Here is a 21,197-nt window from a genome sequence, read left to right as displayed (position 1 = left end):
TGGCAGGCAGAGCCCTCTCTGTGGGCATGTGCGCCATTGCCAGCTGCTCTTCCGGGTTCCATCGCGCACATGCACGTCAAACAGCTGATCGGGTGCACACGCACACCAGCTAGCTGCTCTCTTCCGGGTTCCAGCGCATGTGCGCATGCTCCAGTTTCGGCAGTTGGTGCCGAAAAGGTTAACCATCACTGGCTTAGAGTGATCCTTGGCACTTTTAATCTTTTAGCAGTCTGAACTGGAATGATTCGGCAAAAACACAATAGACTAGAGACCTCTTTCAAGCTAGCCACTGCCAACAACAACAAAATCAAAGGCTGTCATTGGGTACAGACATAATCTCATCAAGTAGGGAGTCTAGAATAAGTCCCTGCATGAGAGTCCGCTTTTGGCAAGAGTTCTGTCCCACCAAACAAATTAACTTCCAGATGTGCCCCTGAGGCTGAAAGGCTTGGCCAACTCATGGTCAACAAAGTCACATTTCAAAAATCACTTTATATAATATCCATTTGACTCACAACCTGAATTTCTACTAAAGCTTTATTCAAGATGGTCATGATTAAATAAAATATAGAACAAATGAAAATAAATAACAAACAGATAAAGAGAATAAAAATGTACTAACCACTAAAAATTCTGGCAAAACAGATATTATTTATTATGCCTCTACAATTCCCATCTATCACAGTCAGGACAGCCATGATAAAGGGTGCTAAGATATTTATCTTAAACAACATCTTCTGGTTGGGGAACCAGTCTGTTATTGTTAGAAAAAGAAAAGAACAACATTGTGGCATCTTTGTAAGTTTTTTTTTCAATCAGAAAACATTTTTAGAAAAAAGTTTGATCCAAAACTTTCACAATTATACAAAAAGTCAATTGTAATTTAGTTTTATACTACTGCATTTCATTCTTTGTTATAAATATAGGAGACCTGAATATACATGGCCTGATTAGCTTAGCCATAATGTGGCTGTTTATTGTGCATTTTGTGTTAATAAGCAAATTTACTAACAATGGCTTAGGTCTGTGCACAAATATATTTCAATAAACCATGCTTTTAAAATTCTGGTTTAGTACCATAAGTGTGAATATACACATCTAAATTTACAAAGTGGTAGTCAAAATTCCATCAACTATAATCTCAACTTTAGGAGCCATTGAAAATATAATTGATATAAATAAAATAAAAAATATTCTCTTTTTACAACCCTATAATCGGGATAGAGTTGGGGCAAGTGGCTAGAGCTGAGCATTTACTGGCCAGATGCCCTTCCTAATGACTATGTAGAGTTCGTAGCAGGTATTCTCTCTTTGCACCTTGATTTAAAAACATCTGCCACTACCTAGGATTGAACTCACAACCTTCCGAGGGGGAGGCAAGCACTAGGCCACCACATTGCTCAACTGATAAAAATAAAATATGTAGATATAAATAAAAATGTCATAAAAATTTTGGAGAGAAAAACCTTCACCTTGTTGCCAGCATTAAACCAGAATTTTGTGACTTTCATTCATAAGTCAGTGTTGCAAAGGAGTTCTGCAAGGGACAAGCATTGCAGAAGAGCACCAATTTTTTTAAAATGTCAGTTGAGCTCATGATCATTTAAATATAATAATGAGTCAATAACTGGCTCCAGAAGGATGGCTTCTTTAATCCCAATATAGACAATGAAATCTGCCTATTTTCAAAGGACAGTATAAAAAGAAAAACATTTTTGAATAGCAATCCCCTGATTAGGAAAATGCTGTCTTCCAAACTCTAGGCAGCAAAGGCATGATAGCTGGAATGGAATAGGAATAGGATAGGGAAGGGATCTTGGAAATCTTCTAGTCCACCCGCCTGCTCAAGCAGGAGAATCTACAGCGTACCATTTCAGACAAGTGACTGTCTAGTCTCTTCTTAAAAACCTCCAGTGATGGAGCGCCCACAATTTTTGAAGGCAAGCTGTTCCACTGGTTAATTGTCCTCACTGACACTGGATTGTTACCATTACCTCGGGCTTTTCAAGTTTACTATACACTTCAGACCTAGTTTCTCCTTGTATTAGCACTTAGCAGCTAATCTTGAATAGCATGAAGAAAGGTAATTCTCAGCAGAACTGTGCTCTATGGAACAATACAGGGAATCCTTTGTCTACTATCACATGATCCTGGAACACTGCAACCATCATAAATATGAGTCAGTTGCAGGGGTGAAATGCTCCTGGTTCGGACTGGATCGGGCGATCCGGTAGCAATTGTGGCAGGTGGTTCGGAGAACCGGTAGCGATGGTGGCGCGAGGCTCTGCCCACCCGCCTGGGTGTCATTACTTCCTGCTTTTAAAAGGTAAAAAAAGGCTCTGCTGATCGTGAGGCACAGCTGTGATTGTCAGAGCCTTTTTTTACTTTTAAAAGCATTTTTTTACAACCTATTCGCCCCAACAGGTTGTAAAAAAATGCTTTAAAAAAGTAAAAAAAAAAAGTTGGCCACGCCCACCCAGTCACATTACACTCCCCCCACCAAGCCACGTCCACAGAACCGGTAGTAACTAATTTTACATTTCATCACTGATCAGTTGCCAAGTGTCTGAATTTTGATCATGTAACCATGAAGATGCTGCAACCATGGTAAGTGTGAAAAACGGTTGTAAGTCGAACGGTTGAATGGTCACTAAATGAACTGTTGTAAGTCGAGGACTACCTGTGGGATAGCCATTTTCTCAATGGCCACTTTGCACAGGTTAGATATTCCCATCTTAAGCCTTAATATGTGTAAACTGAAAACAGGCTTATAGTACTAACAAATTTTAGAATTCTATTATTGCCTAAAGGAAGATCATGTCTCCAGACCTGGAGATATTATATTAAATACAGAAACTTTTCTGGCTTTTTTCCCGTGTTGTTGGCTGCAGCATAAGGAAATATATATTTCACTGTAAACATAATAGTTACAATTATATTGATAATAAATCAAGTAAACTGAATAAAATAACCCAAAAAACTACATTAAACCAAATGGGATTTTTATTTCTGTACGTGCAATTGTATAATAATATGCTGTAAGAAAGGCTCTGGAAAATAAACCTAATCAAGAAAAAAAATGTGCTGAAATAGGACAGCCAATTTGAAAATATCACAAAAATGGTTATAAAATCATTATTATATTCCATTTCTGTGAATGCACATGGGGCATCATTAATCCAATACATTGTGCTAGAGATTGAACGACTGAGCTCTGTGTTTATTGAGGACAAAATATATGAATACAAGATTCCCAAACATTTTCAGAAAGACATTGAAGAACCAAGGACATTCACTTGCAAGATAAGCTCTTAAAAGAGTTCCCCCAGCTGAATATAGGGTTCAGCGTTTACATAAAAACAAGAAAGCAAGTTGATGGTTAAGAATAGTTGCCTTTTCTGAGTAGTATATCTGATGAGATAAGAAAAGCTCAAAGTTTCCCCAGCTCATCGAAAAGAACACCTACTCTGAACTTCAGCTTTAGCAAAACATAAGACAAGTTTGCTGGAAAATGAACCATGGACTCTCAGACATTCTAACCAATTGTATCATTGTCTAGATGCAGAGGACTCTTCTATATAACATAACCTTTGCACATCCCCTTTAGTCCTAACAAGAGCTCCTAGACTGTTTACAGCACAAAAGAATAGAAGAATAGAATTCTTTATTGGCCAAGTATGATTGGACACACAAGGAATTTGTCTTTGCTGCAAATGCTCTCAGTGTACATAAAAAAAATACATTCATCAAGAATCATAACCTACAATACTTAGTGATAGTCATAGGATACTAAATAAGCAATCAAATCATACTAGGAAATTAAATAAAACAATATAAATCGTAAATATACAAGCAACAAGGTTATAGTCATAAGTGGGGGGAGATAGGTAATAGGAAGGATGAGAAGAATAATAGTAATACAGTCTTAGTAAATAATTTGACAGTGTTGTGGGAATTAGTTGTTTAGCAGAGTGATGGCATTCAGGGAAAAACTGTCCTTGTGTCTAGTTGTTCTGGTGTGCAGTGCCCTATAAAATGTCGTTTTGAGGGTAGAAGTTGAAACAATGTATGTCCAGGATGTGAGGGGAAGCAACCACTAACATCATAAGAACACTAAGTAGGTTAAGAAAACTAAGGAAATTGAGAACTTCAGTATCACAGTTAAACACAAGACTGATGGTTGAAAAGTGGTTAATCAGGCATTGCTACAGGAGCTTGCAAATCACACATTTCTGCCAAACTTTCATACATAATGGGACATTAAGTTTAATATTGGAAGATGACTGTCTAACCTACAGGGAGTTGATAAATGCAGAGAGAGCTGTCTAGATATCCTGGTCCTTGTTTGAAGTTGCTAGATGGGCTTCTACCATCCTGATATACTATTTTGTTATCGATTACTGTGTGGTATTGTAATCTATAAGATATTTTAGAGAGGCATGATTTAGCTAGCGTACGGGCTTAGTGAAAATCAATTAACCAACAAATCAAGATTTTATGAACCCAGCCTGAAAAAGGGACTGGCCCCAAATTATCATAATTAAAAGCTAAAACTAAGTTCTGAGTGACTTTATGGACATGCTCAAGTAAGTAGCTTGACAGTGATATGAAAATTATTTGCCATCACATTCTTCTTCTTCTTCTTCTTCCTCCTCCAGAATTTCAAATCGGCAATATACCTGGAAGATACCAGACTGGAGAAAGCTCATTTAAATAGAGCATTTCATGGTTCAGGATACCTGGTCAAAAAACCAGCTGTGCTTAAGAAAAGGGTTACCTTTTTAAAAAAATATAGCATGCAAAAAAGATTTGACACAAATTCTACAATAATCCTGTCATATTTTCAAGTTGCTAGTTAGGTTCTTCTTAGATCTCTGGTTTTGAGTTTTGATTTTGATTTTTTTATGCTTTCATGCAATAAAAAATAAAGGTTTCCATTCAAATCAATACAATAATTCAACATCACAAAAGATAGTAAGATGTATAGGCAAGTTCTTTTTTTATTTTATTGAAATAAATAGGAATAAAAAAGGGTGTAACATTTTTCATATTAAGTTTGTGAACCCATATGGTGTGTCCATACCAGAAAACTACAAAAGACTTACAGTAAGTTAATCTTTTCTTCTCCTTATCTAAAATTTAGATTAAGAGAATTCTACATTTGTCAAGCTACAGCTCCCATGATTTTTGATAAAAATCCACCTCAAATAAACACACGGTAACATATAAATTAGTATTATCTCAGACTTTACAATTTCCAGTATGTAGTACAAATAATGTTTTTGAGCAATTTTGAGGTAGACACCTTGAAAACAGTACTGTAGAAGAAAACTCATAACTGACAAAAGAGCTCATTAAGTAGAATTAGATTATCTTCAGCTCCATCTGTGTATATAGAATGTACATTACTCATACACAAAGAAGGAAAACCACAACGTTTAATATACTAACTCATTTAAATGCTTCAAAATGACTTTAATTATAGGCACAAACTTCAGCATGGAACTCAGTATTTTTTAAAAACAAAGCTATATCCTGGATTGCTTGCTCAAGAATAAACTGAGAGGATTGTTCAATAGAAGGATCTCTACTTCTTCAAAAGTCTGCTGTTCAAAATGTTAAACACGACTACTGTGTTTCCCCGAAAATAAGACCCTGTCATATTTTTTTTGAACCCCGAAATAAGTACTTGGCCTTATTTTCAGGAAGGTCTTATTATTTTGGGGTGCATGAAGGAAACCAGAGGAAATGGCGGGGACCGGCTGCTCATGCATTTAAATATTTTCGGGGAGGGCTTATTTTGGGGGGGGGCTTATTTTAGTGCATGCACTCAAAAGCCCGATTGGGCTTATTATCAGGGGATGTCTTATTTTAGGGGAAATGGGCTTTGACTTACCTGAAAGCCCTTTCTGATTGTGGTGGGTCCGGTGGTCATCTCTATGGGTATGCTCTACCGATGATGACGGATCGGGTCTGCAAGCTAAGAAGCTCCTCCCCTTCCTCTTGCTTCCCAGCTTTCCGATGAGAGACGATTTGTAGCAGACCAACACGGTGAGCTGCAAGAAAGGAAACAGGACACCAGGACCACGCCAAATCGGCCCTGGGCATCAACAGGGTGGGGCTGACCACCGGACCCACCACAATCAGAAAGGGCTTTCAGGTAAGTCAAAGCCCATTCTCATTGATCGTGGGTCCGGTGGTCATCTCTATGGGACATACCAAAGCAGGTACCTATAGGGAGGGAGTCGCCCTGGCCGATGGAGTGGTCCGCTGGAGGACCTGTTGGAGGACCCTACGACCAAAGGCAGCATCCGCGGATGCAAACTGATCCAGGCGATAGTGTAGGGGACGACCAGGCCGCAGCCCGGCAGATCTCCTCTAAGGAAGCTTGGGTAGCCCAGGCAGCCGAAGTGGCCGCACTGCGAGTGGAATGGGCCGTGATCCTAGGTGGAACTGGCAAGGCTTGGGACCCGTAAGCTGTGGCTATGGTGGCCCTGATCCAGCGCCCCACCGTAATGGAGGACACCTTTTGGCCCATACTGGAAGGCTGGAAGGAGATCAGGAGGGATTCCGACCGCCTGAAGTCAGACGTCCGACGGATATAGATCCGAAGGGCTCTTCGCACATCCAAGGTATGCCAGGCTCGTTCTAAGGGCCGGTTGAGATGTGGACAAAAATTTGGGAGGACTAGTTCCTGTGTATGGTGGTACGGGGAATTAAGCTTAGGGAGGAATGTGGGATCTAACCTAAGGACCACCCTGTCTGTATGAAAAATACAGAGGTCAGCCCTGATGGAAAGGGCTGCCAACTCCGAAATTCGCCTGGCCGAAGTTATGGCCAGCAAAAAGGAGACCTTGTAAGAAAGGAAACGAAGGCCTACCGTTCTGAGAGGTTCAAAGGGAGCCCTAGTGAGGGTGTCCAACACTAGGGGCAAATCCCAGGAAGGGTACCTATGGACTGGCCCCGGGCGAAGGTTAGAAGCTTCTCTGAGAAAGAGATGGATAAGGGAACGGCTCAAGAGGGAACCCTTGGAACCACAACACAAGATGGTGGACAGGGCAGAGACCTGTCTGCAGAGAGTGTTTGGAGCCAGACCCGCTTCAAACCCATCCTGAAGGAACACCAGTACCTGCACCGTGGTGGCCGCCGTAGGGACTATGGATCGACGATTGCACCATGACACGAAGGAACGCCAAGTGGAGTCGTAAATTCAGGTCGTTGATGGGCGGCGAGCCACTTGGATGGTGCTGGCGACCCGAGATGGAACCTTGGCCGCTCTCAGCAAGCTCCGCTCAACCGCCAGGCGGTTAGCTGAAGCCACGCCAGTTCCGGGTGAAACAGCGGCCCTTGACGAAGAACCACTTTGTCTCGAGGAAGACGCCAGGGACGGCGAATGGACAGGGCTTGAAGGTTGAACCAAGGTCGACGTGGCCAGAACGGAGCGATCAGCAGAAGCTCCGCCCGGAGAAGCAGCATCTTCCTGATGACTTTGGGAATGAGAGGCAGAGGCAGAAAGGCGTAGAGAAGGCCGGCCGGCCACTCGCTGTGAAGCGCGTCCACGGCCTCTGCCCCCGGTTCCGGGTAATGAGAGAAGAACCTCTCCGTCTGGCGATTGACTCGAGTGGCGAACAGGTCCACCACAGGGGAGCCCAGACGAGCTGTGATCATCCGAAACAGTTCCGGATCCAGAGTCCACTCCCCTTGGTCCACTGACTTCCAACTGAGCCAGTCCGCTTGGGTGTTCGTCACTCCCGATATGTGAGATGCCCGAAGGGACCTCAGGTGAGACTCCGCCCAGGCTCCCAGACTCTTGGCCTCCTCCATGAGGTGGCGAGACCGGGTCCCCCCCAGGCGGTTTACATGCGCCTTGGCAGCTACATTGTCAGTCTGTACCAGTATGTGTTTGTCTATCACCCTGTCCTGAAAGACCCGGAGAGCCAGGTGGATGGCCCGAAGTTCTAACCAGTTGGTGTTGTGGGTCAAGTCGGACTGGGACCAACAGCCCTGGGCCATGGATGATGACAGGTGAGACCCCCATCTCTGGAGGCTGGCATCCGTCGTCAGAATCAGATATTGGGAGACCCTGAACTCCCTTCCCTTGAGGACTGCTGCCGAAGACCACCATTGGAGGGACAGAAGCACCTTGCGGGGTAAGAGGACCTTGAGGTCGGATGTCCCTAGTTGTCGTTTTTGGTAAGGGAGTAGGGACCTGCAGTGGAGACGTGCCCAAGGAACGATCCCTATACAGGAGACCATCTTGCCCAGGAGCTGGGACAGAGACGCCAGGGAGACAGGCCTTCCTGATGACACCGCCCTGACCAGTGACCGCAGGCTGGACAGGCGCTCCTGAGAAAGATACACCTTGCCCCCCACCGAGTCGATAATGGCCCCTAGGTGCTGTATGCGGGTCGTGGGTATCAGATGGCTCTTGGCCATGTTGACGGAAAACCCGTGGCTCTCCAGGACTCCGAAGTCGATTGGATGAGGAGATCGTCCAGGTAGGCCTGGATCCTTACGGGAAGAGTCCGGAGGTAGCCCACTAGCGCAGCCATTATTTTTGTGAAAACTCGTGGAGCCGAGGATAGGCCGAATGGGAGGGCGCGATACTGATAATGACGACCCGCATAACAGAAGCAAAGGAATTTCCTGAAGTCTAAGTGAATGGGGACATGAAGGTAGGCCTCCGTCAGATCTATTGACGAGAGGAAGTCCCGGGTCTGATGCCTTCCAAGATGGAGCTGAGGGACTGCATCTTGAACCGACGATAAGATGATCCGTCGGTTCAGGGATTTGAGGTCCAGAATTGCTCTCCAGCCCCCTGATGACTTCTGGATTACGAACAAGCGGGAATAGAAGCCTTGTCCGTGCAGCTCCTGAGGTACCGGTTCGATGGCCTGAATTTCGAGAAGATGTTGAATGGCCAAAACCATCAGGAGCTGGCGAGCCCAGTCCCAAGAGAAGGGGCATCTGAGAAATCTGGTCGGGGGGGTGGAGAGGAATTCGAGGGAGAGGCCCACCCTGACCATCTCCCTGACCCAAACGTCTGAGGACGTGGCCTCCTATTGGCTGGTGAAAGAAGCCAGGCGGCCCCGTATGGGAAGGCCGGACGCACCGTCAGCGGGATCTGCGGGCGGGGCGCCCACGATCCCCTTGAAAGGGGCGTCTGAATTGGCCCCATTGTGGTTGGAATCCCTGACAGTCTGAAGGACGGGATTGCCTTGACGGGAAAACCCTCTGGCTTCTACGGCTGGGGAAATTGCCTTCTGGACCCCGAAAGGACGGAAAAACCCTAGGATCTGACCTACGGGAGGTAGCAGGCAAATATTTGCGTTTGTCCTTGGATTCTACTAGAAGAGGCTCCAAGGGAGCCCCAAACAAATGGGAACCTTCGAAGGGAGAAGAAGCCAAACACCATTTTGACTTGGCGTCAGCCTGCCATTGTCTAAGCCATAGAAGTCTACGGGCCGTGATGGAAGCTCCCATGGCCTTAGCCGAGAACCTGGAGGAATTCAGGGTGGCATCAGCCGAGAATTCTAAGGCCGCCATTACCTTGTTAATGTCCTGATGGGAGCGAGAGTCAGAAAGTGGAAGGCGATCCTGAAGCTGTCTAAGCCATAAGATGGAGGCCCAGTTGAAGAATGAAGCCGCCATCTTAGACTTCACAGACCACGCAGTCGCTTGATGAGACTTGACCAGTGCATGCTCTAGCCGGCGTTCCTCGGGCCAGAGGCTCTCTTCCGGGGGACTGGTGGTATAAGACGAAGCCAAAAGAGCGACTATTGGAGCATCGATCCCCGGCACCTGCAGATGGGAAGAAATCTCCGGGTCCATATTATAAATGCGCTTGTCTAGAGCATTAGGCTTAGGCCTCGAGGAAGGAGCCAGCCATTGCTTGGTGAGGACCTCTCTAAACAACTTGGGGCCTGGAATCTCCTCTGACTCAATAAGGGGTTCCTCAAATAATGGCAGTGAGGATGAAGTCCCCTCCCCCGCCGGATTAGCGCGGGGTGTCCCTAGACCTGTGGTGAGCTTGGCCTTGTGTAACAAGGACCTGAACATTTGTGGCTTAAAGAGACCGATGAAGGAAGGTTGATCTGGAGACAGATCCTCATCGTCAGATAATTCAGCTTCCTTCAAATCCTCACCAGCCAAGGAACCTTGCACCGAGGAGGCTGAAGAATGAGCCCTAGTGGGCAACTGGACCCTATCCCCAGAGAAACAGGAACCTTCTACATCAATCTGCAAGGGAGACTCAGAAACCCATGAGGCAGTCCTATGTTGCCTGTCTGCCTGAATACCTTGCTGAATTGCCTGATGAATGAAAGCCACTAACTCTGGGGAAATTGTGATTCCCTGGACCTCCTCCCTTGAGTCTTGAGGTTCTGGATTAGGAGGAGCTAAAGTTTCCTCTGGGCTTCGGGCCCCAGGAGATGGGCCCCCTTGTGTCCCAAATAGAGATTCATTCACTTGTTGTGGAGGCTACAAGGAAGTCCCCTCCCCATCCGGGGATAAGGTTGGAGTCTGAGACTGCTGGGCTGGAGAAGGCCCTGGAGGAGATGAGGCCTGCACAGGAGCAGAAGCGGAGGTATCCGTTTCCCTAATGGAGGCATCCTTGAGTGCCTTTTGGATAGAGCGTTCAATGGCCTGGTCAGCCTCAATTCTTCCTTAGATCTAGAGTTAGAATCCTTAGAAGAGGATTTCTTCGATCATTTAGCTGGAATAGCTGCAGAAGCCTCAGGTTGGTCAGAGGCAGAGGCATGCTTCTTGGGCCTGGGGTGTCTGGATGCCATCCTGAGAGGTAGGCCTCTAATCCCCACGACACGAGGGTTCCAAAATGGCGGACGAGGAGGAAGTCTGAGTCACGGCCCCCAAAATGGCTCCCGCCACGAGGGGAAGCCCAGGAACCCTTAAGGGAGGCCTGCCAACAGACGAAGAGAGGGGAATTAGGAGGAGGGCCCTACCGCCCCTTTCCCAAAACAACTTACAGTCCTCCGACGCTCAGAGCACCTCCGAGCCTTCTGCGGTGTGTGGGCGAAGCCCAGGGAAACGCCGGAATCACCGCTGCCGATGCAGCTGAACCGCCCTGCCACGCGGTTCCCTAGGAGCCTGGGAGCGCGCCGCACGCTGAACCGCGGCTCTTCCGCCTCCTAAACAAGGCTCCCCAGAGCTCCTGCGCCTTCCGGCGCTCAGCAGCCGAGCGGAGCAGATTAGCTCCGAGCCGCCCAGCTGTTCGCTAAGCCAAACAGCCGGGAATAAGGAGTCCTGCAGATCGGCTGCTTTAGCGGCCAGAATGCTGTGCCGCTTGGGAAGGCCCTTCCTTAAGGGAGACCTGTCCCACCGCAGAGCGGTCCTCAGCGGTCTTGGGCCTAAGCCGTTCGCGCTGGAAACGCTCAGCCTGAAGGGAGCGAGGCAGGAATCAATTTAGATTAATTTAGAATAGTCAATTAGCCTAATAAGAGAAAAATTTAGTCTGTCAAAACTATGGAGCTCAAACCGTGACTAGATCCAAATCGGATCGAGTCTGAAAGCTGGGAAGCAAGAGGAAGGGGAGGAGCTTCTTAGCTTGCAGACCCGATCCGTCATCATCGGTAGAGCATACCCATAGAGATGACCACCGGACCCACGATCAATGAGAACGGTATTTGCCAAGAAATATTTTAATAATAATTTGTGAAGGGAAGGGAAGAAAAGGGTGACATAAATAAATAAATTAATACAAATAAACAAACAATCCATTTCACTGTGACATTTTCAGCAAAGGACAGGTAGTCCTTAACTTACACCAGTTCGTTTAGTGACCGTTCAAAGTTACGACACTGAAAAAAAAAAGAGTATTTCACACTTATGACCACTGTAGCACCCCCAAGGTTTGTGATCAAAATTCAGACCCTTGGCACAACTGACTCATATTTATGATGGCTGCAGTGTCCCAAGGTCATGTGATCACCTTTTGTAACCTTCTGACAAGCAAATCAATGTGGAAGCCTGATTCACTTAACAACCGCTGCGATTCACTTAACTATGCCAAGAAAGGTTGTAAAATGAGGCAAAATTCACTTAACAAATATCTTGCTTAGCCACAGAAATTTTGGGCTCAATTGTGGTCATAAGTCAAGGACTACCTGTATAAAAACCCTACCTTCATGTTAATAGAGAATCAGCTCCATCATATTCTAAATCTAAAATTTATGAGGAAAGACACTTATACAAACCAAGTAATTATGCACAAAACTTCAAACATTTTTTTCTGATTTTCAAATCATGTAGAAGAAAAAGGCTGAGTTGAGAATGAATTGCAGCATAATCAAAGTCTAAAAATGGAGTACAAGATGACATTGAACTTAGATGGATTCCTTCCTCTCCTTTGTGGAGACCATTACATCATCAACACAAGATTCAGTGGGCTACTATACAAACAAGCCATTTAATGTATTCTATAGTTGATGGGAGTCAAACTTTTATATTAATAACTTTATGCCAGTAAATTTGCAGGAGCGGATCTATCCATGGAAAAAGTAACATTTACTTCATGGGAAAGTTAATGAATATATTATCTTTGTAGATAATCTTGGAGATCAGCAGTGGATCAAATTAGGCTTTAAATTAAGACATTTGGAATCAATCAACACATATTGTACATTCAAAGCAAATCTTTCTTTTTCTGCCTTAAAATTCTAATTTGACCGTGTTGCACTCTGTTATACAGTTAGTAATGTCTGCCTACATAGCACATGAGTAACCAATAATACTGAAGTCTGTTGCTCTAACCTAAACATAGTAACTCAAACATTTCAAGAGAAATGACTAAGTTTGTCTTAGAATAATTGAGGCAACCTGAGTATTGACACACAGCACTGTACACAGACAATAAAATAAAAAACTTTGTATAGTGAACTGTGTCTATTAAAAAAAAAACTAAACTATATTACTGTTGTACAGTACCTTAAATATATTGGGAATAAGACTCATTCAGTTTAAGCATTTGAGTGAGCATATGAAGAATTGTAATGTTGTTATTTTAAACATTCTTTTCACACACACATCAGTGTATAGAAAAAAATACATGAATCTACAAAAAGGCCTATAAGGCTAAAAACAGACAGTTTTAAAGACTATGAACTTCCCCAAGCCCCAAATACCCTATCTTCATTCAGAATCCCCTCAAAACTGAACAATGCTAAGGGTGGGCTATATATCATCTTTTGGTCTCTCACATTTGCTAAGTGGCTTTTTAACTTCTGCACCCAGATACATCTCTTCCAAAGAATAACTGCCTTTCTTAGTGACAGAGACTGCAATATAATTTTTAAAAAAGACTCTTTATACAGCATTTGCTGAAATCAGTTGCTTTTTTCAAGGAAGATATAAAGAAATTCAAAGCTTAGTGGAAGTTAACAAGGTGATAATCTTTGTTACCACTGCCTGCCAAAACTTGTCTGCACACCAATATCAGAAGAGTGGGAAAAAATTCCACAGGATTGTTAATGTGCCCTCTTTTTATTTTAAAAAAATGAGGCAAAAGAAATACATAACTCCAAGCCTTGCCATTTGTCCAGTGGAGCATCATCATATAGGGAGCAATGACCTCCAGACATAATGCCTTAAATCAGGGGTGTCAAACTGGCAGCCCACGGGCTGGATATGTCATGCGCAGGCCACGCCATCCCAGCTCCGCAAAGGGGAAAACCATCGTAAAATGTCACATGACAGCAACGTGACGTGGCGAGTTTGACTCCCATGCCTTAAATGCTTTAAATGAATCTGCTTTTCAGACAATCCTTGCTTATATATGGTAAGCCATGAATACATACAACTGGGATGAAATACAGATGAATAATAATGCATGAATCCCAATGGACTGCATAATTCCATGTACAGACATCTGTATATTACATAGCTATAGTGTTCTTCATAATCCCTTGGACAGCTATTCACATTGGATAAGATCCAAATTTTCTAGGACTAAATCTGGAACTAACCCAGACAAACACCAATGACAATGATAGATTAGGTGAAAATGGGCAGATGGTTGACATACTGAACTATGCTGGCTCATATCTAAGAATTATACAGCCTTGAATTAGATCAGCTTTCTTCCCACCTGGCACCCTGTAGATGTACTAATCTACAACTCCTACACATCCAGCAAAGTTCTTGTAGCTGTGCTAAATGGAAGTTTTAGGAATCATAATGCAATATATCTGGGAAAAGCTGTTCTAATGTATTTCAAGGAACAGCTCAATACAGCTGTAGTTAGCAGTGAATGAAACAGTGTTAGATGGATCTCGGTTCTTCTGGTTTCAACAGGATTCATTTATGACTAATTTATCTGGCCTGGAGCCAAAGTCTTTTTCAACAAACTGCTTCAACTATTTCTTAAGTACAAAACAACTTTTTTCATATTGGGACCAGGAATTTGACTCAAAACACAGGGAGGGAGCTAGTTCAGTTATCTTTTTCTTTCCTCTCTGATGTACTTGTCAAGAGATATAAGTTATCTAGCAAAGCCTCTTCAAATTACCTTTCGTATACATGGAAATATGCACAGCTGCTTGAGAAGACAGAGTGTCTATTCATAAGTGAAATATACAGGATCCATTGATCCTTGGAGATCAGCTAAAGTAGATCAACAAGTGGAAAACTTCTTGATTCTAAATGTTACTGAATTTCTAGAAGAGGAAGCCTAAAATAAACAAATTTGCAGGGTACTATAGTTCTGAATACTGTATTGAGAGAACCATTCCTGAACTAAGGACTGGAACTTTGTGTCATGTCTATTTAATTAGTTTATTGAATAATAAGTTCTCATTATATACATGCTACATTACTGTTATAATTCTAGGCCAGGGGTGTCAAACTTGATTTCATTGAGGGCTGAATCAGGGTTGTATTTGACCTCAGGAAGCCAGGGTGGGTGTGGCCAGCTCAATATCACTCCTGTGGTGGCCCGAGTGCTTGGCCAGTGAAAACGGGCTCCCGAGCTCCGTTTTTGGCTGCGACGGCCTCATGCAACAAACCTGAGCTCCATTTTCGCTGGCAGAAGCACCACAGGCCAGTCCTTCACTTCTTTCCAGGGTGGCCCCGCAGGCCATATCTAAGCATCCCATGGCCCTTGAGTGTGACACCCTATTCAAGGCTAACCCAGTTTGTAACTTAGTCGTTGAAACTACACAAATGCATAACTTTGTAAAGGTATTCACAATTGTTATTAACATTTGGATATGATGCAGAAGATGAGCAAATACTGGATTAATTCAATGTTTGATAATCTTAAATAATGTTCAAATGATCACCTAGCCTTTATCCATAATTATCCAACCATTACTGGATCCAGTACTGCACAGATCTCCCTATTTTCAACTCGCAATATTGTTCTGCTCTTACCTATCAGCATATTCTAACTTAGGATCTACAAGCAACCAGCTTCATCATCTTCTACCATTCAAAACTCCTCCTCTCAAGAGACTCAACACTTTCTTCATTCTTCCCCCAGCTCTTATTTCCTTCAAATTCATTCTGAGAAGTCATCATTTTCAAAAATCCTTTAGCAGAATCACACACAGTAGGTCTTAATACATCCTGTAACATAGCACAAACATATGGATTTCAAATCAAAACATATTCCTTTCCAATTTAACTCTTCGTCTCTTTTCTCTGGGCCCCATATTAGATTGCAAGGTCTTCAAGACAGGTTTATAGTGCAACTTCTTCCAACTTATAATGACCTTCAACTGTTCACATGACTCCCAAAAATTCTCAGCAAAGAAGAAATCAATCTGCTTTCCTTGGATTCCAGGTATAGAGCTGAAAATCTTACACATGCAAAGTATGTGCCCAATTTAAGGTGCCTCTTCCAACTATGAGGGAGATTTTCAATTAATCCGTTTTGTATGATGGCCCTTTTAAGACAGAAACTCTACAACCTTGTGGAAAACACATTTTCATTGCAGCTTCCCTTGAATATATTTGGAAGCCATACCTAATGAAGACAATCTGCTCCTGAAAGCAGGAGACTTGGGAAAACAAAACAGAATAACAGAGTTGGAAGGGACCTTGGAGGTTTTCTAGTCCAACCCCCTGCTTAGGCAGGAAACCCTACACCACTTCAGACAAATGGTTATCCAATATCTTCTTAAAAACTTCCAGTGTTAAAGCATTCACAACTTCTGGAGGCAAGTTGTTCCACTGATTAATTGTTCTAACTGTCAGGAAATTTCTCCTTAGTTCTAAGTTGCTTCTCTCCTTGATTAGTTTCCACCCATGGCTTCTTGTCCTGCCCTCAGGTGCTTTGGAGAATAGCTTGATTTCCTCTTCTTTGTGGCAGTCCCTGAGATATTGGAACACTGCTATCATGTCACCCCTAGTCCTTACACTTACACTATCACATTTCAAAATTAGTATTTGTCTGGACTGAATTCAAATGGAATTCTTCAAGGAACAGCTCAAAGATGCAACTATTTGGTGTTCAAGAAAGGGGTTGAGGTATGGACAAGCTCTTGACCTCAGTATACAAATCTGGATGGATGAGAGAGGAGTTTGATGCAAAATCTGTCTATTGTTGTAGCTTTTTAATTACTGGGTGCCAAATAACAGTACACTTTCCCTTTTTTACTTTTCTGTCTAATCACCAGGATGTTTGTTTTTTTGCAACTCTGTTCGTATATTTATGAGTTCACCCCATTCTCTCCAGATTTTAACTGAAAACTAATGTGAAGGGGTTATTAAAAGATGAAGTCCAGGGATCATATTCTAATCCTTCCAGTCTTGAAGATTACTCAGAGATATTGGACCAGCCTTTCACACAGCCACCTGAATACTGACTTTAATTGTCCATCCAAATACTTAAAATAGAATAATAACTTTAAATATAATTAAAAAGGAAACAAAAGTAAGTTGTAGAGGAGGCCCAAATGTATGATAAAGAAATTAGTATTTTGGTTATATTTTTCCTGATATTAGACTAATTTTAGGATTACCGATATTTGAATTTTGTATGGTTTTTTTAATTCTTTAAGTAAATTTACTTGCCTACTCTGAAATATTTTTTATTGCTAGCAATTAAAAATCAAATCTATCTTCCACCAATGAATGGTGGAATGGTTATTTGAGAATAAGGTCTGTTAAACTAAAAATTACTTTTGTGAGCTTCAATTCCTATCCCTGAAGTCTTATAAGAAAAAACTACATCTACTAACATTTTGTTGAAAATCATCCCAACCAATTGTGAGGCTAAACACAATTTGTTAATATGTTCTTGCTAAGCCACACCAAAAGACCGAACACCTATCTCCAAATCATTTTTTCACATATTGAAAAAAAGCATGAGAAAATTCAAGTGATCAAAGCAGAGAACAGCACGTTATATTATTAAAAGTTGTACCACAAAATATTGGATTACATTATCATATGTACCAACTCAAACACAACAAATAACCATAATGAGAAATAAGATTCTATGATTCAGCATATGTGCAAGGGCTCACAAAAAAATAATCCTTTAATAGAGGAAGATGCATAAGTTAGCATCCTTATTTCTGACAATTATATTTCTATAGTTTTAAATTACAATTTTAAGCATTTTTTAATTTTCTTCTAATACTCTATTCACAAAGAACTAGATATTAAAATATTTAAAACTGGAGTTGGGTGACCAATAAGACTAAAACAATAATTTTAGCTTTATAAACTTAAATCTTGTTAGTCAGAAATAACTTGGTTATCTCATGTCAGATAGTTTGATCATTAGTACTATTACTCTGACAGGAAACTATTTTTAAGAGTTTCCACATCATCTATTGCCTTTAAACTGGAGAAGAATCCAGTTTAAAGACTTACATATGTATCTATCTTACACAAGAAGAGTTATTTTTCTTGGTCATTCTAACAGGTGACAAAAGGGCATGTGAATAGTGCAGTAAATAGGAAAGGCAGAGCAGTCTAAAAATTTCATGGTCATTAAAAGAAATTCTAGGAGTTATCATTCAACAACTGAAGGGATGCAAATTTAAACCCGAGTTTAAAAAAAAAAAATCTATATGGGTAGGATAAATAGGAACCAGAGTCCCCCAATTTAGTACCTGACACAACTCATACCATCAATCATGTTGGCTGAGGATGACAAACATTATAGACAAATGTAGATGAAGGATGATAAGTTACTATACCATAACATCTATTAATGCAATTTCCAAGTATAGCCATTCTGACATTTGGCTAAGTTCCCATTTCACAGTAAAGCACAGCATTATTTTTAATTTAGTATGTTATTTGAACCCATCCATTATCATTTGGAAATCATGGTTTGTGTTTTAGTGTACTGGGTGAGACGATTTTGACTTGGACAATAAATGATAGTTCAATAAACCAAATTTTAGGACAGTGGTGTCCAACCTTGACAACTTTAAGACTTGTGGATTTCAACACCCAGAATTGGGGGGGGGGGGGGGGTTGGGAGTTCAAGTCCACAGGTCTTAAATTTGCCAAGATTGGACACTCCTGTTTTAGAGGAATGTGTAAAACAAGTATGCACTCCTAAAGTGCAGCATTCTTTATTTTTATTTTTTGGGGGAGGGGGGGAGGTGATTTTGATGTTCATCATACATAAAATCTATTCTGCGCACTTCAAATCACTCTTCCCTTCAACAAATTACTTTTTAAAAAAGAATGACTTATTCAAGTAGACTTAGACAAAAGTGAAGCCTTCTACTTTTGCTCAATGTTAGAAATTTTTAATTTTTTTTTAAAAAGGTCTACCCTGTCCTTCCCTGACAGTCTGAGTTCTTTAAATCCACTAACTGACATTCTTCAACCAAGGACAAAAAGCCAAACATCTGGCATAAATTGCTGCTTCTCGTTTCGTCCACCGTTTCTTTCATAACTACCCTTGCAAAAACCACTGTAAATATTTCTTGGATTCCTAGGCCTCCCTTCCCTTCCCAACTGGCTCATGTAATGATAGCAATGACAAGATGGGATTGTAAGAGGGGAAAAGTGGAATGCCAGACCTACATTTTTCAACGGCACCAGAATCTTACCCAAGCAAGAGACCGTTATTATACCTCCCGCAAGCCTACTCTTTCCTCACGGGCAACTTATAGGAACTCCTTGACTTGCAATACAGGAAGGAAAAGAGCACCGAAAAGTTATGCGGCAGGGCTTTTCGAAGAAAGAAAAATTGTTGGGAGGCAAGTGTTTTCTGGTTCTTCTTCTGGTGCAGACGGGTTTTGGAGAAGCAAAACATTCAACTGATTTCCTCTTCCCGTTAAGAGGCCCTCTTTCACTTCTGCTGAAATTCCCTAACTCCAGGCTCTCCACCATATTTACTGCATCTGGGAAAGTCCCTCCGGGAAGTCCTTTAATACCAAAAGCTTTTCAGAAGATCCGTTTTCCCCCAGAAAGGGGAAAACTTATGCCCAGAAGGCAAAACAGAAGATAAAACCATAAAGAAACCCGAGTCCATCTCAATTCTTTTTTTTTCCCCCAATTTTTTTTAACTCTCTTGCATCAGCTTGCCCCAACACCATGATGCTCTCTTTGAAGGGTGTTGGATTTCATTTCTATATTATATACCAAAGCCAGCCAGGCTTCTTTCTCCTTGCAAACCCAGATTGCTAAGAGCCAGGATTCCCTTTTTTTGAAGGCAGCTGGAAACTTGTTGCTCTTCCTTCGGCAAGAAAATTACTCTCCCCTTCCTCAATATTCGTTCACCCAGCCAGCCAAGCCTTTCTACTACACCCCACTTTTGCAATGGACGCCCGTTTCTCACCGTGTTGTAGAGGAGGGCCTCGGAGTCCACCGGTTCCGACAGCTCACTCAACTTTCGATCCCACTGGAACAGGTTCTGCTCCCCACTTTCCAGCACCTCCATAGTCAGTCGGGGGCCGAGCAAAAAAAACCAAAAACCGCGTGTGGGGGGGACACACAAAGGAAGGGAGCAGATGTCGGAACCCTCTCAGCCGCCCTTTTAACACCGTCCTGGGAAGCAGCCTTGTTCCATAAGGTGGAGCGTCATTTAGGAGCGGCTTCCACTTAAGCAAGAAACCCAGCCAAAACCCCTCACATACACACACACACACGGCTCCCTTCTCTCCCAGGAATGAGCTACTCCGCTTAAAAGGAGATTCAAAAACTTCCAAGGAAACACCGCCACAACACTATAGCATTCGAAAGGTTAAAAGCGTCGCTGTTTTCCTATGAGGAGAAACCACCACAGACAGGCAGTCTCGCGGAGCGCAAACGCGCGACTAACCCTCCCCTCAACCGCTTTCGACTTCACAGTGACAACAGAGGCCGTTTTTTTTTCCCCTTGCAGGCCACACCTCCCTCATCACTACCCAAGCCTGGACTCCGCCCTCCTGGCCAATCCGCAAAGCCGAGCGAGCCTGCTTCTAAGGCTGCCTGCCCAATCAGAATCCGCTGCGCCGTGCTTAGGGACCCGCCTTCTTTGTTCCAATGCTGCTTTGCCCCGCCCCCCTCCCATTCCAGCTGTGTGGAATGTGGGCGGGAAATCCCAACTACGTCAGTGAGGATTTGTTCTGCTTTGCTATTCGGTTTGTCCTGCCTGACCAATAACCTTGGACCAGTCGGCTGCGGGGAAGCGTGAATTGCAGCCAATGGCTTAGCGACAAGAATACAGCTTCGAGAGAAACCCCGCCTTGCTGCGAGGGGCAAAATAAAGCACTGAAGGAAAGGAGTCGTTTTAACCTTTTAAACGGGCGGCCACTGGGTGATATTTAACCGAAGGGGAGAGGAAGTTGTCCCACGTAAAAGGGATTTCTGCTGGCCTTCAATTAAAAAGCCCAAGGCAGGCGATCCAGTTCCGGATTGACTCATTCTTCAGTTATATAGAAACTGGGAGCAAAGGTTGCTCTTTCTTAAGAAAGCAAACACGTGTAGGGGGAAATGAGGATATATTTAACCCTGGTAGCAGGAACAGAAAGATAACAAAGTCCATTAACACACACAAACAAACACACACACACACACACACACACACACACAAAATGCCCTGAATTGACCCACATGGAATCCTGTCTGATGGCTTGGATAACAATTTCCATCATTCCCAGCCAACCAGCCCAAACATTAGCATTTTTTCAGTCTGATGCCTTCCCAAGATGCTGGCTCCACAGATTTTTTTTGCATGTGTAGGAAATTAGCACCCACCCCTCTCCTAGAAGAACGAAATATTTTGGGAA

General features: G+C 42.9%; 1 protein-coding gene across 1 annotated transcript in view; it reads right to left on the bottom strand.

The window, feature by feature from the left end:
* The window catches only part of CREB3L2 (cAMP responsive element binding protein 3 like 2), a 73,085-nt gene extending 52,838 nt beyond the window's left edge, over window positions 1–20,247 (bottom strand). Inside the window, exon 1 of the mRNA XM_070946750.1 lies at window positions 19,766–20,247. Coding sequence (XP_070802851.1) covers window positions 19,766–19,867 — 102 coding nt within the window. The 5' untranslated portion in view covers window positions 19,868–20,247. The remainder of the gene's footprint in view (window positions 1–19,765) is intronic.
* Window positions 20,248–21,197: the final 950 nt, after the last annotated feature.

This window comes from Pituophis catenifer, unplaced genomic scaffold (genome assembly GCF_029215685.1).
Source record: "Pituophis catenifer annectens isolate HBS135680 unplaced genomic scaffold, rPitCat1.0.hap2 SCAF_7, whole genome shotgun sequence".
Taxonomy (NCBI): Eukaryota; Metazoa; Chordata; class Lepidosauria; order Squamata; family Colubridae; genus Pituophis; species Pituophis catenifer.
Note: the sequence above shows the minus strand (reverse complement) of the source record. Positions and strands in the feature narration are given on the sequence as shown.